The 15,542-nt window shown below is 52.0% G+C and overlaps 1 protein-coding gene across 1 annotated transcript; it reads left to right on the top strand.

Annotated features, from left to right (window-relative positions):
• The first annotated feature begins 883 nt into the window (after positions 1 to 883).
• On the top strand, positions 884 to 3,913 carry RABAC1 (Rab acceptor 1). Its single transcript, XM_070398384.1, has 5 exons — positions 884 to 1,060; positions 1,351 to 1,563; positions 2,349 to 2,446; positions 3,497 to 3,598; positions 3,682 to 3,913. Exons 1-5 carry the CDS (start codon positions 1,005 to 1,007, stop codon positions 3,768 to 3,770), a joined length of 558 nt encoding a protein of 185 aa, XP_070254485.1. The 5' UTR covers positions 884 to 1,004; the 3' UTR covers positions 3,771 to 3,913.
• The last annotated feature ends 11,629 nt before the right edge of the window (positions 3,914 to 15,542 follow it).

Genomic DNA, 15,542 nt, shown 5'->3' with positions numbered 1-15,542 from the left:
TAATCATAACATGCATGATGCTATAGTAGCAATAACATCCCCTACCATTTACTGAACTAAGTGTCAAGACTCAAACACTTTACATGGACCATGTAACTGAATTATCACAACCCCGTTGGGTGCGGGTACTGTCAGGGTTCTCATTGTACAGGTGAATGCACTGAGGTTCAGGGAGCTGATGAGGTCAACACAACCCGATTTTCACCTCTCACTCAGCTCTTTTGGTTATAACAACTCCCTTTTTAAAAATTTCAACCTTTTCCCTTTCCCAACTTCCTTCTTCCTACTCAGGGAGGGTGGTGGTGGTGGAGGGGGTGTCTCTAAATTCCTAGTCCTAAACCATTCATCTCTGGGAGCCCAAAGGGTGGTGGGGGAAGTTTTGCTCCCCACCTCAAATACTCCTTCCAGCAACCATGGCCCTCTCACTAGTCTCTGTCTCTTGAGGAAGGAAGTAATAAGATTCCCATGAATTCTCTACAGTCTCACTGTTCAAAACGTGGTCCATGCACCAGTAACATCAGCATCACCTAAGTCTTAAGAACTTGTAAAAATCAGATAAATGGGCCTCACCCCAGATCGGCTGAATCAGTGTTTTTATGAAGTCTCCAAGTGTTTCGTATGCCTTCTAGAGTCAGAACGACAGCGCTCACGGTCCCCATTGTACATAGCACCCGCTTCTGCCTTAGAGCTCCCTTAATGGCCAATAGTGACAATCTCCCCGACGCCACACGCCCGACTTCTGGAACTACAACTCCCACAATGCCCAGAGGCGCTCGTCGTCACGTTACACGACTACATTTCCCAAGATGTTTGGGGACCACCATCATGGCGCCCACCCTCCCCGACACCAACAGAACTACAACTCCCACAATGCTTAGCGACAGAACTCCAGTTCCGAACGGCGCCACGTAGGCTCTGCTGGGTGGGGCCCGGCTCCCGAGGGGCCGGCGGGGTCCGCAGGACCCAGGACTCGTTACAGCGGTTCTACCCTTCACGACGCAGACATGGCAGCCGAGAAGGACCAGCAGAAGGATGCCGAGGCGGAAGGGCTGAGCGCTACGTGAGCAGGCCGGCTGTAGCCCCCCTGATCGAGACCCTCCCGGGCCCTCCGTCCCCCTCCTCCCTCGGGTCCCAGGAATCCAGGCCCCCAGACACTAGAGTCTGGGCCTCTGGTCTCCTCTCCGAGGCCTGTGGAGTCTGGGCCCTCAGCCCCCTTCCCCTAGGGTCCAGGAACCTTGCATCCTGACCCCCTAGGACCCCGGAGTCTGGGCCTCCGCAGCCTTCTTGGGGGGCGGGGGGCGGGGGTCCGGCCTCCAGCCCGGCTCCCACTGACCTGGCCCCGCCCACCAGGACTCTGCTGCCGAAACTGATCCCCTCCGGCGTGGGCCGTGAGTGGCTGGAACGGCACCGCGCCGCCATCCGGCCCTGGGGCGCCTTCGTGGACCAGCGCTGCTTCTCGCGGCCCCGCAACCTGGGCGAGCTGTGCCAGCGCCTCGTACGAAATGTGGAGTACTACCAGAGCAACTATGTGTTCGTGTTCCTCGGCCTCATCGTGTACTGCGTGTGAGTGCCCTCCGCCAGGCCCCGCACCGGCCCCGCCCCGCCGGCCCGGACCCTCCCGCCCCGGCCAGGCCCCGCCCCCACCGGGCAGGCCCGCCCCGACCGGCCAGGCCCCGCCCCCGCCGGCCCGGACCCTCCCGCCCCGGCCAGGCCCCACCCCGACCGGCCAGGCCCCACCCCGACCGGCCAGGCCCCGCCCCCACAGGCCCCACCCCACCTGCCCGGACCCTCCCGCCCCGGCCAGGCCCGCCCCCACCGGCCAGGCCCCACCCCGACCGGCCCCACCCCACCTGCCCGGACCCTCCCGCCCCGACCGGCCAGGCCCCACCCCGACCGGCCAGGCCCGCCCCGACCGGGCCGGCCCGCCCCGACCGGCCAGGCCCCGCCCCCACCGGGCAGGCCCGCCCCGACCGGCCAGGCCCCGCCCCCGCCGGCCCGGACCCTCCCGCCCCGGCCAGGCCCCACCCCGACCGGCCAGGTCCGCCCCCACCGGCCAGGCCCCGCCCCCACCGGCCAGGCCCCGCCCCCACCAGGTCTTGCTGGCCGGCCCAGCCCTCAGCGGCCAGCCCATCTTCTCTCTGGCCAGGCCCTGTCCCCAGGGGATAGCTCTGCCACTCTCTCACCAAAGACCTGGTCCCTACTTCCCAATCAGCCTGTCCTGTTTGACCAAATGTGACCTGAACTTGCCAGACCTCAAGGACATAGCCGCCATCCGCGGGTGTAAGGTCCGGGTCCCCCTGGTTGGGCCAGCCCCACTGCCTGACCGATGCCTCCCCGCCCTCCTGCAGGGTTACGTCTCCCATGCTGCTGGTGGCCCTGGCCGTCTTCTTTGGTGCCTGTTACATCCTCTATCTGCGCACATTGCAGTCCAAGCTCGTACTCTTTGGTGAGAAATCCCCTGCAAATGGATCCCTAGAGTCAGGCCTAGAGACCCTCAAATCCTGGTCTCATGGAACAAAAGCCTGAGAACCCAAACCCAAGTCTGGCCACGCCTAGATCGACACCAGACCCCCCCTCCCCGCCCCCCCAAACCCTAAAATCTCAGACGCACCAGATGCTCCACTCAGACTCAGCCACCCACATTTTTATTCCCCAAACCTAGGATGAGATACCCGGAACCCACTCTCCACCTGCTTCTGTTCCTTAAACTTACTCTTTGAGGAAACATCAGCTTTTGACACCCACACTGGACACCAGGTGGCGACGTTGTGCTGGCCTAGATCTGTCCCCATCCCTGTCCTGCCTCTTAGGGTGGGATCAGAAAAATCTTGAGACTTCTCAGGGAAGCTGAGGCCTTGGGAAGAAAGGGGCCTGAGTCCCTGGGTGGGGGTGCTCAAGGTTTGGAGTGGGGATAGGGAGGCGTTGGGATCTGATAAGCAGGTAGTCCTACAGGGGTCTGCAGGTTATATGCTTGACAAAGGTGGGCGGGTGGACAGGATGGTAAGCAAGGACAGGGCATGGAGGGAGCGGCTGGAGCACAGCCTCGGCCTGGTGTCAGCTGTTGCCGCCCGGGGGCCTGCACATCTGTCCTAGTCTGCCGAGAAACCAGAAGTCTGTGCTGTTACGTGAAGTAGTTTGGTTTCTCTGTCAGCCTCAAGTCAAATTCTTGGGGAACATTGTGCGTTTACAAGTCAGACTTGGCCCTTGGGCCACCAGTTTGAGACTCCTGGTCTGTATAAGAGCAGGTTGGAGCAGGAGAGCCCTAGTCTGGGGGGAGTGGGAGCCGGGAGCTTCCCAGAGGAAGTGGGGTTGGAGGCAGGGGGAGGGCTGAGGAAGGTGTGCTGACAGTGAAGACATTGGAGACACGGGTCGGCCTGGACTTGGAGGGCCTTGGCCTGAGGAGTTTGGGTGATCCTGAGGCTCCCACTGGACTGTTGGGGTGCATTCAGGGTTACTCTGGGAGAGAGCAGCTGCCCCAATGCTGTCTGTCCCCCAGGCCGAGAGGTGAGCCCAGCCCATCAGTATGCTATGGCTGGAGCCGTCTCCTTTCCCTTCTTCTGGCTGGCTGGCGCAGGCTCAGCCGTCTTCTGGGTTCTGGGTAAGTACAGCGTCTGGCTAGTGGGGGTGGAGGGTGGGTACCAGGAGAGGGAGCAAGGCCCTGAACTGTCCATTTTTCTGCAGGAGCCACCCTTGTGGTCATTGGCTCCCACGCCGCCTTCCACCAGATCCAGGCCGTGGATGGGGAAGAGCTGCAGATGGAGCCAGTGTGAGGGGTCTGCCAGCCTCCAGAGCCAGCTGCCCATCCCTGTCCCTGCCTGCCCAGCTCTGCTACTCCAGCCAACAGCTGCCTTCCCATCATAAGCCCAGGGAACCAGCTTTGGAAATAAAGCTGTTGTAGTTGTCATTCAGCACATACCATACTCTCCCTGGGTATTTTTTTGTGGGTCTGTGTGGGGTGATGCTGGGACACCTCAGAGACTGAGGCAGAGGGGGCCTGCCGTTCGGGAAAGATAATAGGCAGGATAAATAATTAAAATATTCGAGCATTGCCAGTGGTGGTAAGTGGAAAGAGGAGAAAAGAATTGGGAAGGGAGACTGTGCCAGGGCTCCCATGTTCGATGATTCACTGGGAAGACTTGGTACACAGCTGGGATTTATTGTGAAAAGATACAAAGCAAAATCGCAAAGGATAAAGGCACATGGAAAGGAAACCGGGCACAAGTGTCCCAGAGTCGCCCAGCGGAGGCACAGGGAGTGCTCCTTCCCCCAGCAGTGACCTGTGACAGCACGTGGGGAGTGTCTGCCAGGGAAGCCCCTAGGGTCTCGGGGCCCAGGCTTTCCCCTGGGGCTGGCCACGGAAGTCCCCTGTCTGACATGGACCAAAATTCCAGATCCCCAGGAGGAAAGCGGGTGTTCCGATAAACAATAGCATTTCACAAACTGTTCAGCCATGTGAGCCACTCCTCAGGGAATGGTGGGAACTGTCCTGAAGTCCAAGTTCCCAGATGCCAGCCCAGGGCCCACACACAGGCAGGCAGCTCTAAGGACAACAGCCCCGGGCCTGCTATGTTAAGGGCATAGAGAAAGTTCTGGAGTGAAGACCCAAATAGAGTGAGGGAGCAGCTGCAGATCCTTGGAAGGGAGAACATTTTGGGCAGAGGAAGCAGGGAGTTGGTGCAAAGGCCTGGAGATGGCAGTGTTTCTGGAGGTCTGAGGATCGGGGAGGAGGCTGGGTGGCTGGAGCAGCTGAGCTGGGGAATTTGGGAGCCTTGCCCTAGCCAGTTTTACTCAGTGGATAGAGCGTCAGCCTGCGGACTGAAGGGTCCCAGGTTCGATTCCCGTCAAGGGCACATGCCCCAGTTGCGGCTCCATCCTCAGTAGGGGGCGTGCAGGCGGCAGCCGATCAATGATTCTCATCATTGATGCTTCTCCCTCTCCCTTCCTCTCTGAAATCAATTAAAAAAAAGAACTTGGGAGCCTTGCAGGCTTCAGTGCAGGCTCTGAGTGAGATTAAAGGGACAGGAATTGCTTCTTATTGTAATGTGAAGACTGTCGTGTGGAAATACCGACAAAAGAGAAACACCTGGTAGGGAAAGCATTAGACAGATAATGACAACAATGTGAGGTGACAGAGAGGGCCTGGAAAGCTACTTCAGAAGGGGCTGATTCTGGAGGGCTCTCTGAGGAGGTGACATTTCGGTGAGCCCTGAGGGACACGAGCCACAGGAAGGGCTGAGGGGAAGGGTTCTAAGCAGAGGCATGGCCTCTCCAACATCATATCTCATCACCAAAATTCATGGTTCATCACTGATTCAGCAAATGTTATCAAATGCCCATGGAGGACCCAGCATCCTGTCAGTCATGAGAGCCACCAGCCACGTGTGGCTATTGAGCACTTGAAACATGGCTGGTCCAAACTGAGACATGTTGTGAGGGCAAAACAACAGATTGCAAGGACTTAGTAGGACAAGAGTGTAAAATGTCTCAATTTTTTATATTGGTTATGTGTTGGAAGGATATACTGGTTTAAATTATTTTCTCCTTTTACATTTTTCATAATTGATTAAATAGCACATGTAAAGCTACATTTGTGGCTCGGATTCTGTTCCCACTGGACTCGCTGGCTAAGATGCTGGGGAAACGTCAGGGTGGCAAATGGACAAGGCCCTGCTCGCTCAGAGCTCACATTCAGTGGGAAGGTGCAATACCCGGGCCAGACAACCAGCAGCGGGGAAGTCTCAGTCGTACACAGACTGAAGCCAATAAAACGGGATTGGGTGAGACTAGAGAGCAGTTGAGGAAGGGCAGGGCCTCGCTGGGCAGTGAAAAGGAGATTGCCTCTTGGAGGTCTGGGGGAAGAATATTCCAGCCAGAAGGACCAGCAAGTGCAAAGGGCCTGAGGTTGGCCGTGCTCAGGAGTGAGGGGACAGCCTTAGGAGATGATGTTGGGGGCCAGATCACACAGGACCTGCAAGCCATGGGAGGGCTTTGAGGAGCAGGGAAGGGACAGGATCAAGTGTGAGCATTAGAAATACCCCTTTGGGGGAGAAACCAAGATGGCGGCATAGGTAAACACCAGAGATTGCTGCCTCATACAATCACTTCAAAAATACAACTAAAAGACGGAACAGACATCATCCAGAACCACAGGAAGGCTGGCTGAGTGGAAATTCTACAACTAGAAGGAAAGAGAAAAGCATACTGAGACTCAGAGGAGGTGCAGTGCGGAAGTAAAATACAAAGGTGCGGAGGTGCATACGGAGAGGGCTGGCGGCTGAGGACACGATTGTCTTTTTCAATCGGGAGGGAGTCTCAAGCTCTGAGCTCCAGTTCTGGGCGAGTCTCTGGGGACCCAGACTCATACGGGAGAAACGGGACTGTCTGGCATTGGTCAGAACTTGAGGGCAGCTTTCTCTCGGAGGCACTCGCAGTGATTGCCAATTGCTAGAGCCTCTGAGGACAGGACTGAGAGCAGCCATACTGCTCGCTCCCCCAGCCCTGTTGATCCCCTGGGACCCCGCCCTGCCCAAGCCGTGCACGGAGGCTTTTGCATATGAAAGGCCCAGCCCTTTGTAATCTGAAAATTACTTAACAAACTGCAGCTGGCCCAAGGCCCCACAGCAACTTGCATTGCTTTACAGCTGGCTTCTGCTGGGTAGCCTCAGGCAGAAGCTAGATTAGCACCTCCTTAGATCCAAGAGCCAGTGTACCCAGTGGTCAGAGTGGGACCATCCAGTTACAACTCCTCAGATCCATAAGGGACACACTCAGGGGGCAGAATCAGTGAGCACCAAAGCCCCACTGAAGCAAGTTTTGCCCCTTAAGGGTGTTTTCAGCACAGAAGTTCTCCCACCGTAGACACAGCTGATTCTCACAGCCAGTTGGCCTGGAGGTCAATTCCTCCCAGTGATACCTACAACAATCAAGGCTTAACTACAACAAGACTGTGCACAAAGCCCACAAGGGGGTGCACCAAGAGTGTCTACCTCAGGTAATTGGGGAGGCTGAGCCACTGGGCCCTATAGGACACTTAGCACAGAAAGCCACTCTATCGACACAGCGAAGCATAAAAAATGCTGAGACAAAGAAACAGGACACAAATGACAGAAATGGAGGAAAGCAAACTACTGGATATAAAGTTCAAAACCACACTTTTAAGGTTTTTCAAGAATTTTCTAGAAACCGCCGATAAACTTAATGAGACCCTCAAGAAATCTAGTGAGACCCTCGATGTTGTGATAAAGGACCAACTAGAAATTAAGCATACACTGACTGAAATAAAGAATATTATACAGACTCCCAACAGCAGACTAGAGGATCGCAAGAATTAAGTCAAAGATTTGAAATACGAAAAAGTAAAAACACCCAACCAGAAAAGCAAAATGAAAAAAGATTCCATAAATATGAAGATAGTGTAAGGAGCCTCTGGGACAGCTTCAAGCGTACCAACATCCAAATTATAGGGGTGCCAGAAGAAGAGAGAGAGCAAGATATTGAAAACCTATTTGAAGAAATAATGACAGAAAACTTCCTCTACCTGGTGAAAGAAATAGACTTACAAGTCCAGGAAGCACAGAGAACCCCAAACAAAAGGAATCCAAAGAGGACCACACCAAGACACATCATAATTAAAATGCCAAGAGCAAAAGACAAAGAGAGAATCTTAAAAGCAGCAAGAGAAAGACAGTCAATTACCTACAAGGGAGTACCCATATGACTGTCAGCTGATTTCTCAACAGAAACTTTGCAGACCAGAAGGGAGTGGCAAGAAATATTCAAAGTGATGAATACCAAGAACCTACAACCAAGATTACTTTATCCAGCAAAGTTATCATTCAGAATTGAAGGTCAGATAAAGAGCTTCACAGATAAAGAAAAGCTAAAGGAGTTCATCACCACTAAACCAGTATTATATGAAATGCTGAAAGGTATCTTTTAAGAAGAGGAAGAAGAAGAAAAAGGTAAAGATACAAATTATGAACAACAAATACACATCCATCAATAAGTGAATCTAAAAATCAAGTGAATAGCCCTAACCGGTTTGGCTCAGTGGATAGAGCCTCGGCCTGTGGACTCAAGGGTCCCAGGTTCGATTCCGGTCAAGGGCATGTACCTTGATTGCTGGCACATCCCCAGTGGGGAGTTTGCAGGAGGCAGCTGATCTATGTTTCTCTCTCATCGATGTTTCTAACCCTCTATCCCTCTCCCTTCCTCTCTGTAAAAAATCAATAAAATATATTTTAAAAAAAAAGAAATACCCCTTTGAGGTGGTGGGATGAGTTGGAGGGAATGAGACCAGGGAGGATGCACCAAGCTAGGGAAGATGAGGCAGGGACGTGGAATGTAGAGGAGAGACAGGAAAGGTGGATTCAGGAAGAACAGGGTGAGGACTTGGTGACTGACCTAGTCACCAAGGAGCAGAGTGGAAGGGGTCATCCCACATTTCAGGTTTCCAGCAGGATGCAAACACCAGGAGGCCTGGTGTCTGGGTTCATACTGGTCCTACCAGGGACGCGCTTCCAGTGGCAGCCACCAGAGGGCGGAACGTGCTTCCTCCAGAGTCCAGACCTCCAAGGAGGGAGCCAGAAATGGATTGTCCTGCAGAGGAGACGCCGGGTGCCTGAGGCCCAGAGTCAGGCACCTAGGTTACTCCAAGATCAACATCCCCAACCCCATTTGGGGGTAACAGGGAGCATTTTGTCTGTTAATGCACATACCAGTGTTCCTGGGGAAGACCAGGTCTTCACACCAGGGGGGTGGAGGGAGACTGCATCCAGTTTCGGCTCCTGGGTCTGGAGTGAGTATGGTCAGGTGCCTGGTTGGAGGTGACTGGGGGCCCAGGGCCCTGGAGCTGAGGTCACTGAGGCAAGTGGTCAGCAGCCTGGGGCTAGGGGCCAGTGGGAGGCTGAGACTCAGTCCAGAAGCTTAATCTGGGGGTGACTGACTGACTTCAGGCCCCTGATTCTGATGTTGAGTTATTGAGATGCTGAGACCGGAAGATTCCATACAGGGTTGTCAAGGTCTAGGGACCATTTCCCATCCATCCCTGCCTGAATGACGCCGGGGTTCAGAGGTTTGCTTTGGGGGCCTGGTGTCTCATCAAGGAGACAGAGACCAAAAGTCTGGTTGTCAGTTTTGGTGATGGAGGCTGATTGGGAGTGACAGATTAGGGATCTGGCTGTCAACTTCATGATTAAAAAGCCTGTGGGTCCCAGTTTGGTGTGACAGGGACAAGGGATCCAGTTGTCCAGTATGGCGTGTCAGAGCCAGGGAGTGCCTGCACCTCCTTTTGGCAGTCAGACTGGGCATCTGGTTGTCTTGTTTGGGCTGAGAATCCAGTTTCTGGTTCAGGGTAATAGAAATAGGGAATCTATTGCCAACTTTGAGATGACAGACTGGTGGTCATTTATCTAGCTTGGGGTGACAGAAGGGGGTTCTTGAGGCCTGGGTGTCTAGGTGGCAAATTGGGAGTGATGATGCTAGGAGTCCGGGCCCTCATTTGGGATGACATGGTAGGGTGTCCCCTTGGCTGGAGGCAACCTGATTGGGATCTGGAGGCACCAACACTGTCTAGTTGGTGGTGACAAAGCCCAAAGGTCCTGTTGTATAATTTGGGACAATGAATATTGGGAGTCTCATTGCCTAGTGTGGGGGACAGTGACTGGGAGGATTGTGTTGTTTAGTTTGGGGAATACCTGCTTGTCTAGTTTGTTCTGAAAAACACACTGGGTCTAGTTCTCAGTTTAAGTGACAGATTAGGGACTCTTTTTCTGGTTGGGAATGACAGGGACGGAGTTGTTAGAGGTGTCAGAGACTACAATTCTTGTCAAGGTTGAGGTGACGGGGGATGGAATTCTAAGGTCTAGTTTGGGGTGACAGACTGAGGGTCTGATTGTCTAGTTTGGGGTAACCAAAAGTGGAGCTTCTTTAGGGATATCAGAATTGGGGCCTACTCTCTTTTGGGGTGACAGAATGGTAGTCTAGTTGCTGAATGAGACACCAAAATTTTAAGGTTGAGATTCCAGACTGAGCATTCAATTACTAGTTTGTAGTGACAGAAATTGGGGGTCTGGTGGGCTCTACGGGGATGTCTAAGACTTGTAGTCTCATTTTGGATGCCAGAGACACAAGGCCAATTGTCTTGCGTGGGGTTATAGAGACCAAGGGACTAATTATCTAGCTTGGGACAATGCATGACAGTGGGGTTCAGAGCTTTGGTTTGGGATGAGAGACAGTGGGTGATCACCGGGCTAGGTTGAGGTGACAGACCTACTGAGTCCTACTGTTGGGCTTGGGAGCAGAGATTACCGATGTGGTTGTGATTGAGATCTCAGAGGACGATGGGTTTCTTTGTTTAGTGTGGAGTCCCAGAAGCCGGGTGTCCAGATGGCTAATTTGGGACATCAGAAGTGGGGAGTTGCCCTAGCCCATTTGGCTCAGTGATTAGAGCATCGGCCTGCGGACTGAAGGGTCCCAGGTTCAATTCCAGTAAAGGGCACATACTTTGGTTGAAGGATCAATCAGGGCTTGTGCAGTAGGCAACCAATCGATGTGTCTCTCTCATATTGATGTTTCTCTCTCTGTGTCTCTCTCCCTCCCTTCCACTCTCTAAAAATCAATGGAGCCGAACCGGTTTGGCTCAGTGGATAGAGCGTCAGCCTGCAGACTCAAGGGTCCCAGGTTCGATTCCGGTCAAGGGCATGTACCTGGGTTGCGGGCACATCCCTACTGGGGGCTGTGCAGGAGGCAGCTGATCGATCTCTCTCATTGATGTTTCTAACTCTCTATCCCTCTCCCTTCTTCTCTGTAAAAATTCAATAAAATATATTTTTTAAAAATATCAATGGAAAAATATTCTCCTCAGGTGAGGATTTTTTAAAAAGTGGGGTTTATTTGTCTAGATTGGGGTGGCAGAGACTAGGGGTTCTGAAATCCCAGGACCTGGCTTGGGATGACAGACTCGGAAGTTGAGTTTGGGGTGACAGACCAGGAGATAGTTGTCTAATTTGTGATGACAGAGATGAGGGATCGGTTGTCCAGTTTGAGAAGAAATGACTGGGGTCACAGGGTCTAGTTTTGGGCGACTTAGAATGGGAGTTTGCTTGCTTCCTTTGGAATGAATGGACCAGAAGATGAAGGTTAATGGGGCTGTGGGTCCAGGCCTCTAGTTTGAGGTGACATGTTATGCATCTGTTGCTCACTGTGGAGTGACAGAGCCTAGAGGTACCATTGTCTTGTTTGGGTAGCAGAGTCTGGGGGTTGGGTTGTCTAGTATTATGGGACAGAGACTGGGTGCTGGGCATATTTGGGGTGACAGACTGGCACCTGGTTGTTAAGTGTTGAGTAACAAACCATAGGTATCAAGGAACACTTGGGCAAAGAGACTGGAGATTTGGCTATCTAGTTTTATAGGACAGAGACTGGGGACCCAGGCTGTATTTGAGGTGACAGACTGGGGTCTGGTTGTCTAGTTTGAGGGGACAGAGGCTGGGGCCCCAGGATTTACTTGGGGTATCAGAGACTATGGGTCTAGTTTGCTAGGATAATGACTGAGATCTTAGAGTGTGTTCGGGGTGGCAGAGATTAAGGTCTGATTGTCTAGTTTTGTGGGATAGAGACTGGCATCCCAGGACATTTTTGGGGTGGGGTGGCAGAGTGGTTGAGACTGGAGGTTTGGTTGTGGAGTCTGGGTGGGGGACTGGGTGCTCAGCTTGCTAACTTGTGGAGACCGTTTGAGTTCTGGTTGTCTAGTTTGATGTGGCAGATTTAGTCATCCATTGTCATGTTTGCGGTGGCAGGCTGTAGGTCTAGTTGTCTAGATGGTGTGACAGAAACTGTTGGTCTTGTTTTCTAGTTTTGGTGACATGACTGGGCCCTTTTGTCCTATCTGAGAAGACAGAGACTGGGATCAGCTGATGAGACCAGATGTCAAAGGCCCTGCTTTGGGGTGACATAGTGGGGGATACAGTCTTTCAGTTTCAGATGGCACTGACTGCTTGTCTCTGGGTCTGGGGCCAATTTATTTGAATAATAATTCAGTTTAAGTTTAGAAACTATGGGGCAAGTCATGTAGCTTGGGATGACAGAATTGGGGTCTCATTATCTACTTGTGGGTGATGAGGTAACAAAGATTGGGGACTCTGGTGGGTTTAAAGGAAATGAGATGGGGACTGGTCTGTCTTCTGTGGGTACCTTGGAGGGCTCTCAGAGACTGGGGTCTGGTAGTCTATTTTGGGGTGACAGCCTAGCTCAGTTGTCTAGTTTGGGGAGGCACAAACTTGGGGTCCAGTGGCTCAATGTGAGATGACACATGACGTTGTGGAGACCGCTTATGTTTTCATAACTGAGGGTCTGCTGCTCTGTTTGGGATGGTGTGACTGGGGCTGTGGGAGCCTAGCTTCATATGGCAGAGATTATGGTACAGGGTCTAGTTTGGGGCATTAGACCAGGAATCTGTGTAGTGTGTGGCAACATGGCTGCCAGTTGTCTAATTCAGGGCACAGAGCTTGGGGTGTGGCTATGCAGCTGGAGGCCATGGGACTGAGGACCGCCTTTTTCAAAAAATATATATTTTATTGATTTTTTACAGAGAGGAAGGGAGAGGGACAGAGAGTTAGAAACATCGATGAGCAAGAAACATCGATCAGCTGCCTCCTGCACGCCCCCCACTGGGGATATGCCCGCAGCCAAGGCACATGCCCTTGACCGGAATCAAACCCGGGACCCTTGAGTCCACAGGCTGATGCTCTAACCACTGAACAAAACCGGTTAGGGCGAGGAGCGCCTTTTTTAGTTTGAGGTGGTCAGAGCTGTCATTCCAGTCCCCTAGTTTGGGGTGCAGAGCCCAGGGACTCAGTGCCTTCCAAATGCAGCTGAGTCTGAGACAGCTGTCACGTGACTGAGTCAGGGGGTTCCCACTCCCCAGAATGGGGGACCTGAATGAATGTGGACTTCTGAGCAATTGTGGCCTGGGGTGGGGGTTACTGAAGCAGGGAGTCAGGAGGTCAGGACCCCAGGGCCCAGGACCCACTCGAGGAGCTTGGGGATGCCTATGACATGAAGACCAATGGCTCTCAAGGCTGTGCATCTCCATATGTGAGTGTGGAGGCGACAGACGCTGGGGTAGAGATACCGGAGGTGGGGAAGATTGAGGCTGGCGCACAACAAATGAGCTGGGGGGGGCCTTCTGGCCCTGCAGGGGTTGGGGGGGCTCTGATGCCTTTATCAGATACAATAGGATTACAAGAGTCAGTCTATTTCAGGGGCAAATGGTTATGATGGTAAAATGTGCTGTTGCAGATGATAAAACTGGGAACCCAGATGCCTACTGTGGGGAGATGGGCTGCATTTCATTTCATTTATCTATCTGTCTGTCTATCTGTCTGTCTGTCTATTTATTTATTTATTTATTTATTTTTAATCCTTACCCAATGATATTTTTTCCATTGATCTTTATTTTTTTTTTTTGCTCAAATAGAAAAATATTATGAGTTTGTCAGTACTTTTAAAAATTTTCAAATGGTGCCAAGAAAAGTCTAATGAAGAAACTCATCAGAAAAAACTTCCTACACAGATCATTAAATCTGTGCAGTTCTGTCTTGTTTATTTTTTTTAATTGGAAATGAACTAAACAAGGAGAACTAAATATTGTTAGGTGTTATCTAAGACAGCATTGCTGGTTTACTTTTAACCTTCACCCGGGCCACAGTTTTGAGAGAAGACATGATTATTGGATCACCATCCTATGTTTTTAATTAGGTTCTTGCCGAATATGCACCACAACTTTCTCTTCAGCTATTCTGGCAAGGACATAGAAGCATAAATTAACACATGACACCATTTGCTTACATGCTAAAGATGTCAAGTATTCTTTCTAGTTTTAATGTGTTATTGAGCCATCACATGGCTCCCATCCAGGTCGTGAGAATGGAGGCATCTTTGGATATGGAAACTAATCTTCAGACAAAAGTCACATCTAAGTACCTGGTGTATGTCCAAGTTGCTTATAGTCTCAAGATGCCAAATAATCATGTATCTTCTCCCAATTGCTTCTATTGTCATTGAGAGTTGATTATTTCTGTAGAACACAACCTGCTTTACAAATAGTCAAAGTCCAAAGTCGTTGGTGGAACTCTTTGAGCAGCACTCATTAACACCAGCCTGCGATGCCTACTTGTCCCGAGTCCTTCTGCATGAAGAACCCAGCTTTGTTGTTTTTCTCTCTCATGTAAACATAACCCCAGGCCTGGACTGGATTTCTCTCAGTTCTGGAGGCTGGGAGCTCCAAGATCAGGGTGCCAGCATGTTCACATTCTGGTTAGAACTCACATCCTGGTTCATGGCTGTGACTTCTCACTGTGTTCTCACATGGTGGAGGGAGTTCCATTGAAGAGAGTGGAAAAGAGGACAGAGAAGGGGAGAGAGAGAGAAACATTGATGTGAGAGAGACACATCACACATTGACTAGTTGCCTCCTGCCCAGGCCCTGACCGGGTCCAGGGATCGAACCTGCAAACCTTCTGTCAGAGGGCTGGTGCTCTAACCACTGAGCACCCGCCAACCCGCATTTCAAATAATGAACTTGGGGTGACTGGAGTCCCTTCTGCCAAAGCCTGGGCATTTGTGAGTCCGTGTTCTTGATTTGGGTGTCTAAAGCCAGGCTTTAGATCTGCAGTGGTGCAGACTTATGTGGGGCTGAAGGAGCTACTGATGCCTAGAGTGGAAGGGACCTGTCAAGATTGGGTGAATGAGCCCTGGCTGGTTTGGCTCAGTGGATGGAGCATTGGCCTGCAGACTGAAGGGTCCTAGGTTCGATTCTGGTCAGGGGCACATGCCCGGGGTGTGGGCTTGGTCCCCAGTGGGGGGCTTGCAGGCAGTGGTCAATCCATGATTCTCTTACATCATTGATGTTTCCATCTCTCTCTCCCTCTCCCTTCTTCTCTGAAATCAATAAAAATATATATATTTTTAAAAAGATTGGGTGAGTGAGTCTGGAGACTCAGCTATCCAGTTGAGAGTGACGGTTTAGGGTTCAGTGGTCACCACGTTGGGCAGCCCATATGCTCATTTGGAGTCCTACTAGGGACTAGTTTGGGGGTCACTGAGCCTGGGTGTCCCACACCTTGGTTTGGTGGGTATATCTGACTCTGGAACACCAGATGCCCAGCCTGTGGGTGACTAGCTGTGGGTTCAGATGCCTACATGGAGAGTGACTCACTATGGCTTTACTGACTGTAGGAACCTGAAGGTTAATTTAGGGGTGAGTGAGACTGTGACCTGCATTCTAAGTTGGGGACTAAAGCTGGGACCCTAAATGCCAAATTAGAGGCAATTTAGATGGACAGACACCAGATCCCTAGTTTGGGGTAGCTGAGGAAAACCACTCAGATGCCTAGTTTAGGGGTGCTGCCTATGGGCTGCCCAGATGTTGAGGTTGGGATGACTAACTGGGAGTCCAAATGCCCCTGGGTCACCTGTGGTTGACTGTGTCATCAGATGCCTCCTGGGGGGGGGGGGGGTTGTCATCTTGTGTATCAGAGCCT

Source organism: Myotis yumanensis, unplaced genomic scaffold (assembly GCF_028538775.1).
Source record: "Myotis yumanensis isolate MYYU_CA2020_CCGP unplaced genomic scaffold, mMyoYum1.0.hap1 SCAF_18, whole genome shotgun sequence".
Lineage (NCBI taxonomy): Eukaryota > Metazoa > Chordata > Mammalia > Chiroptera > Vespertilionidae > Myotis > Myotis yumanensis.
This window is presented reverse-complemented; position numbering and strand designations above follow the sequence as displayed.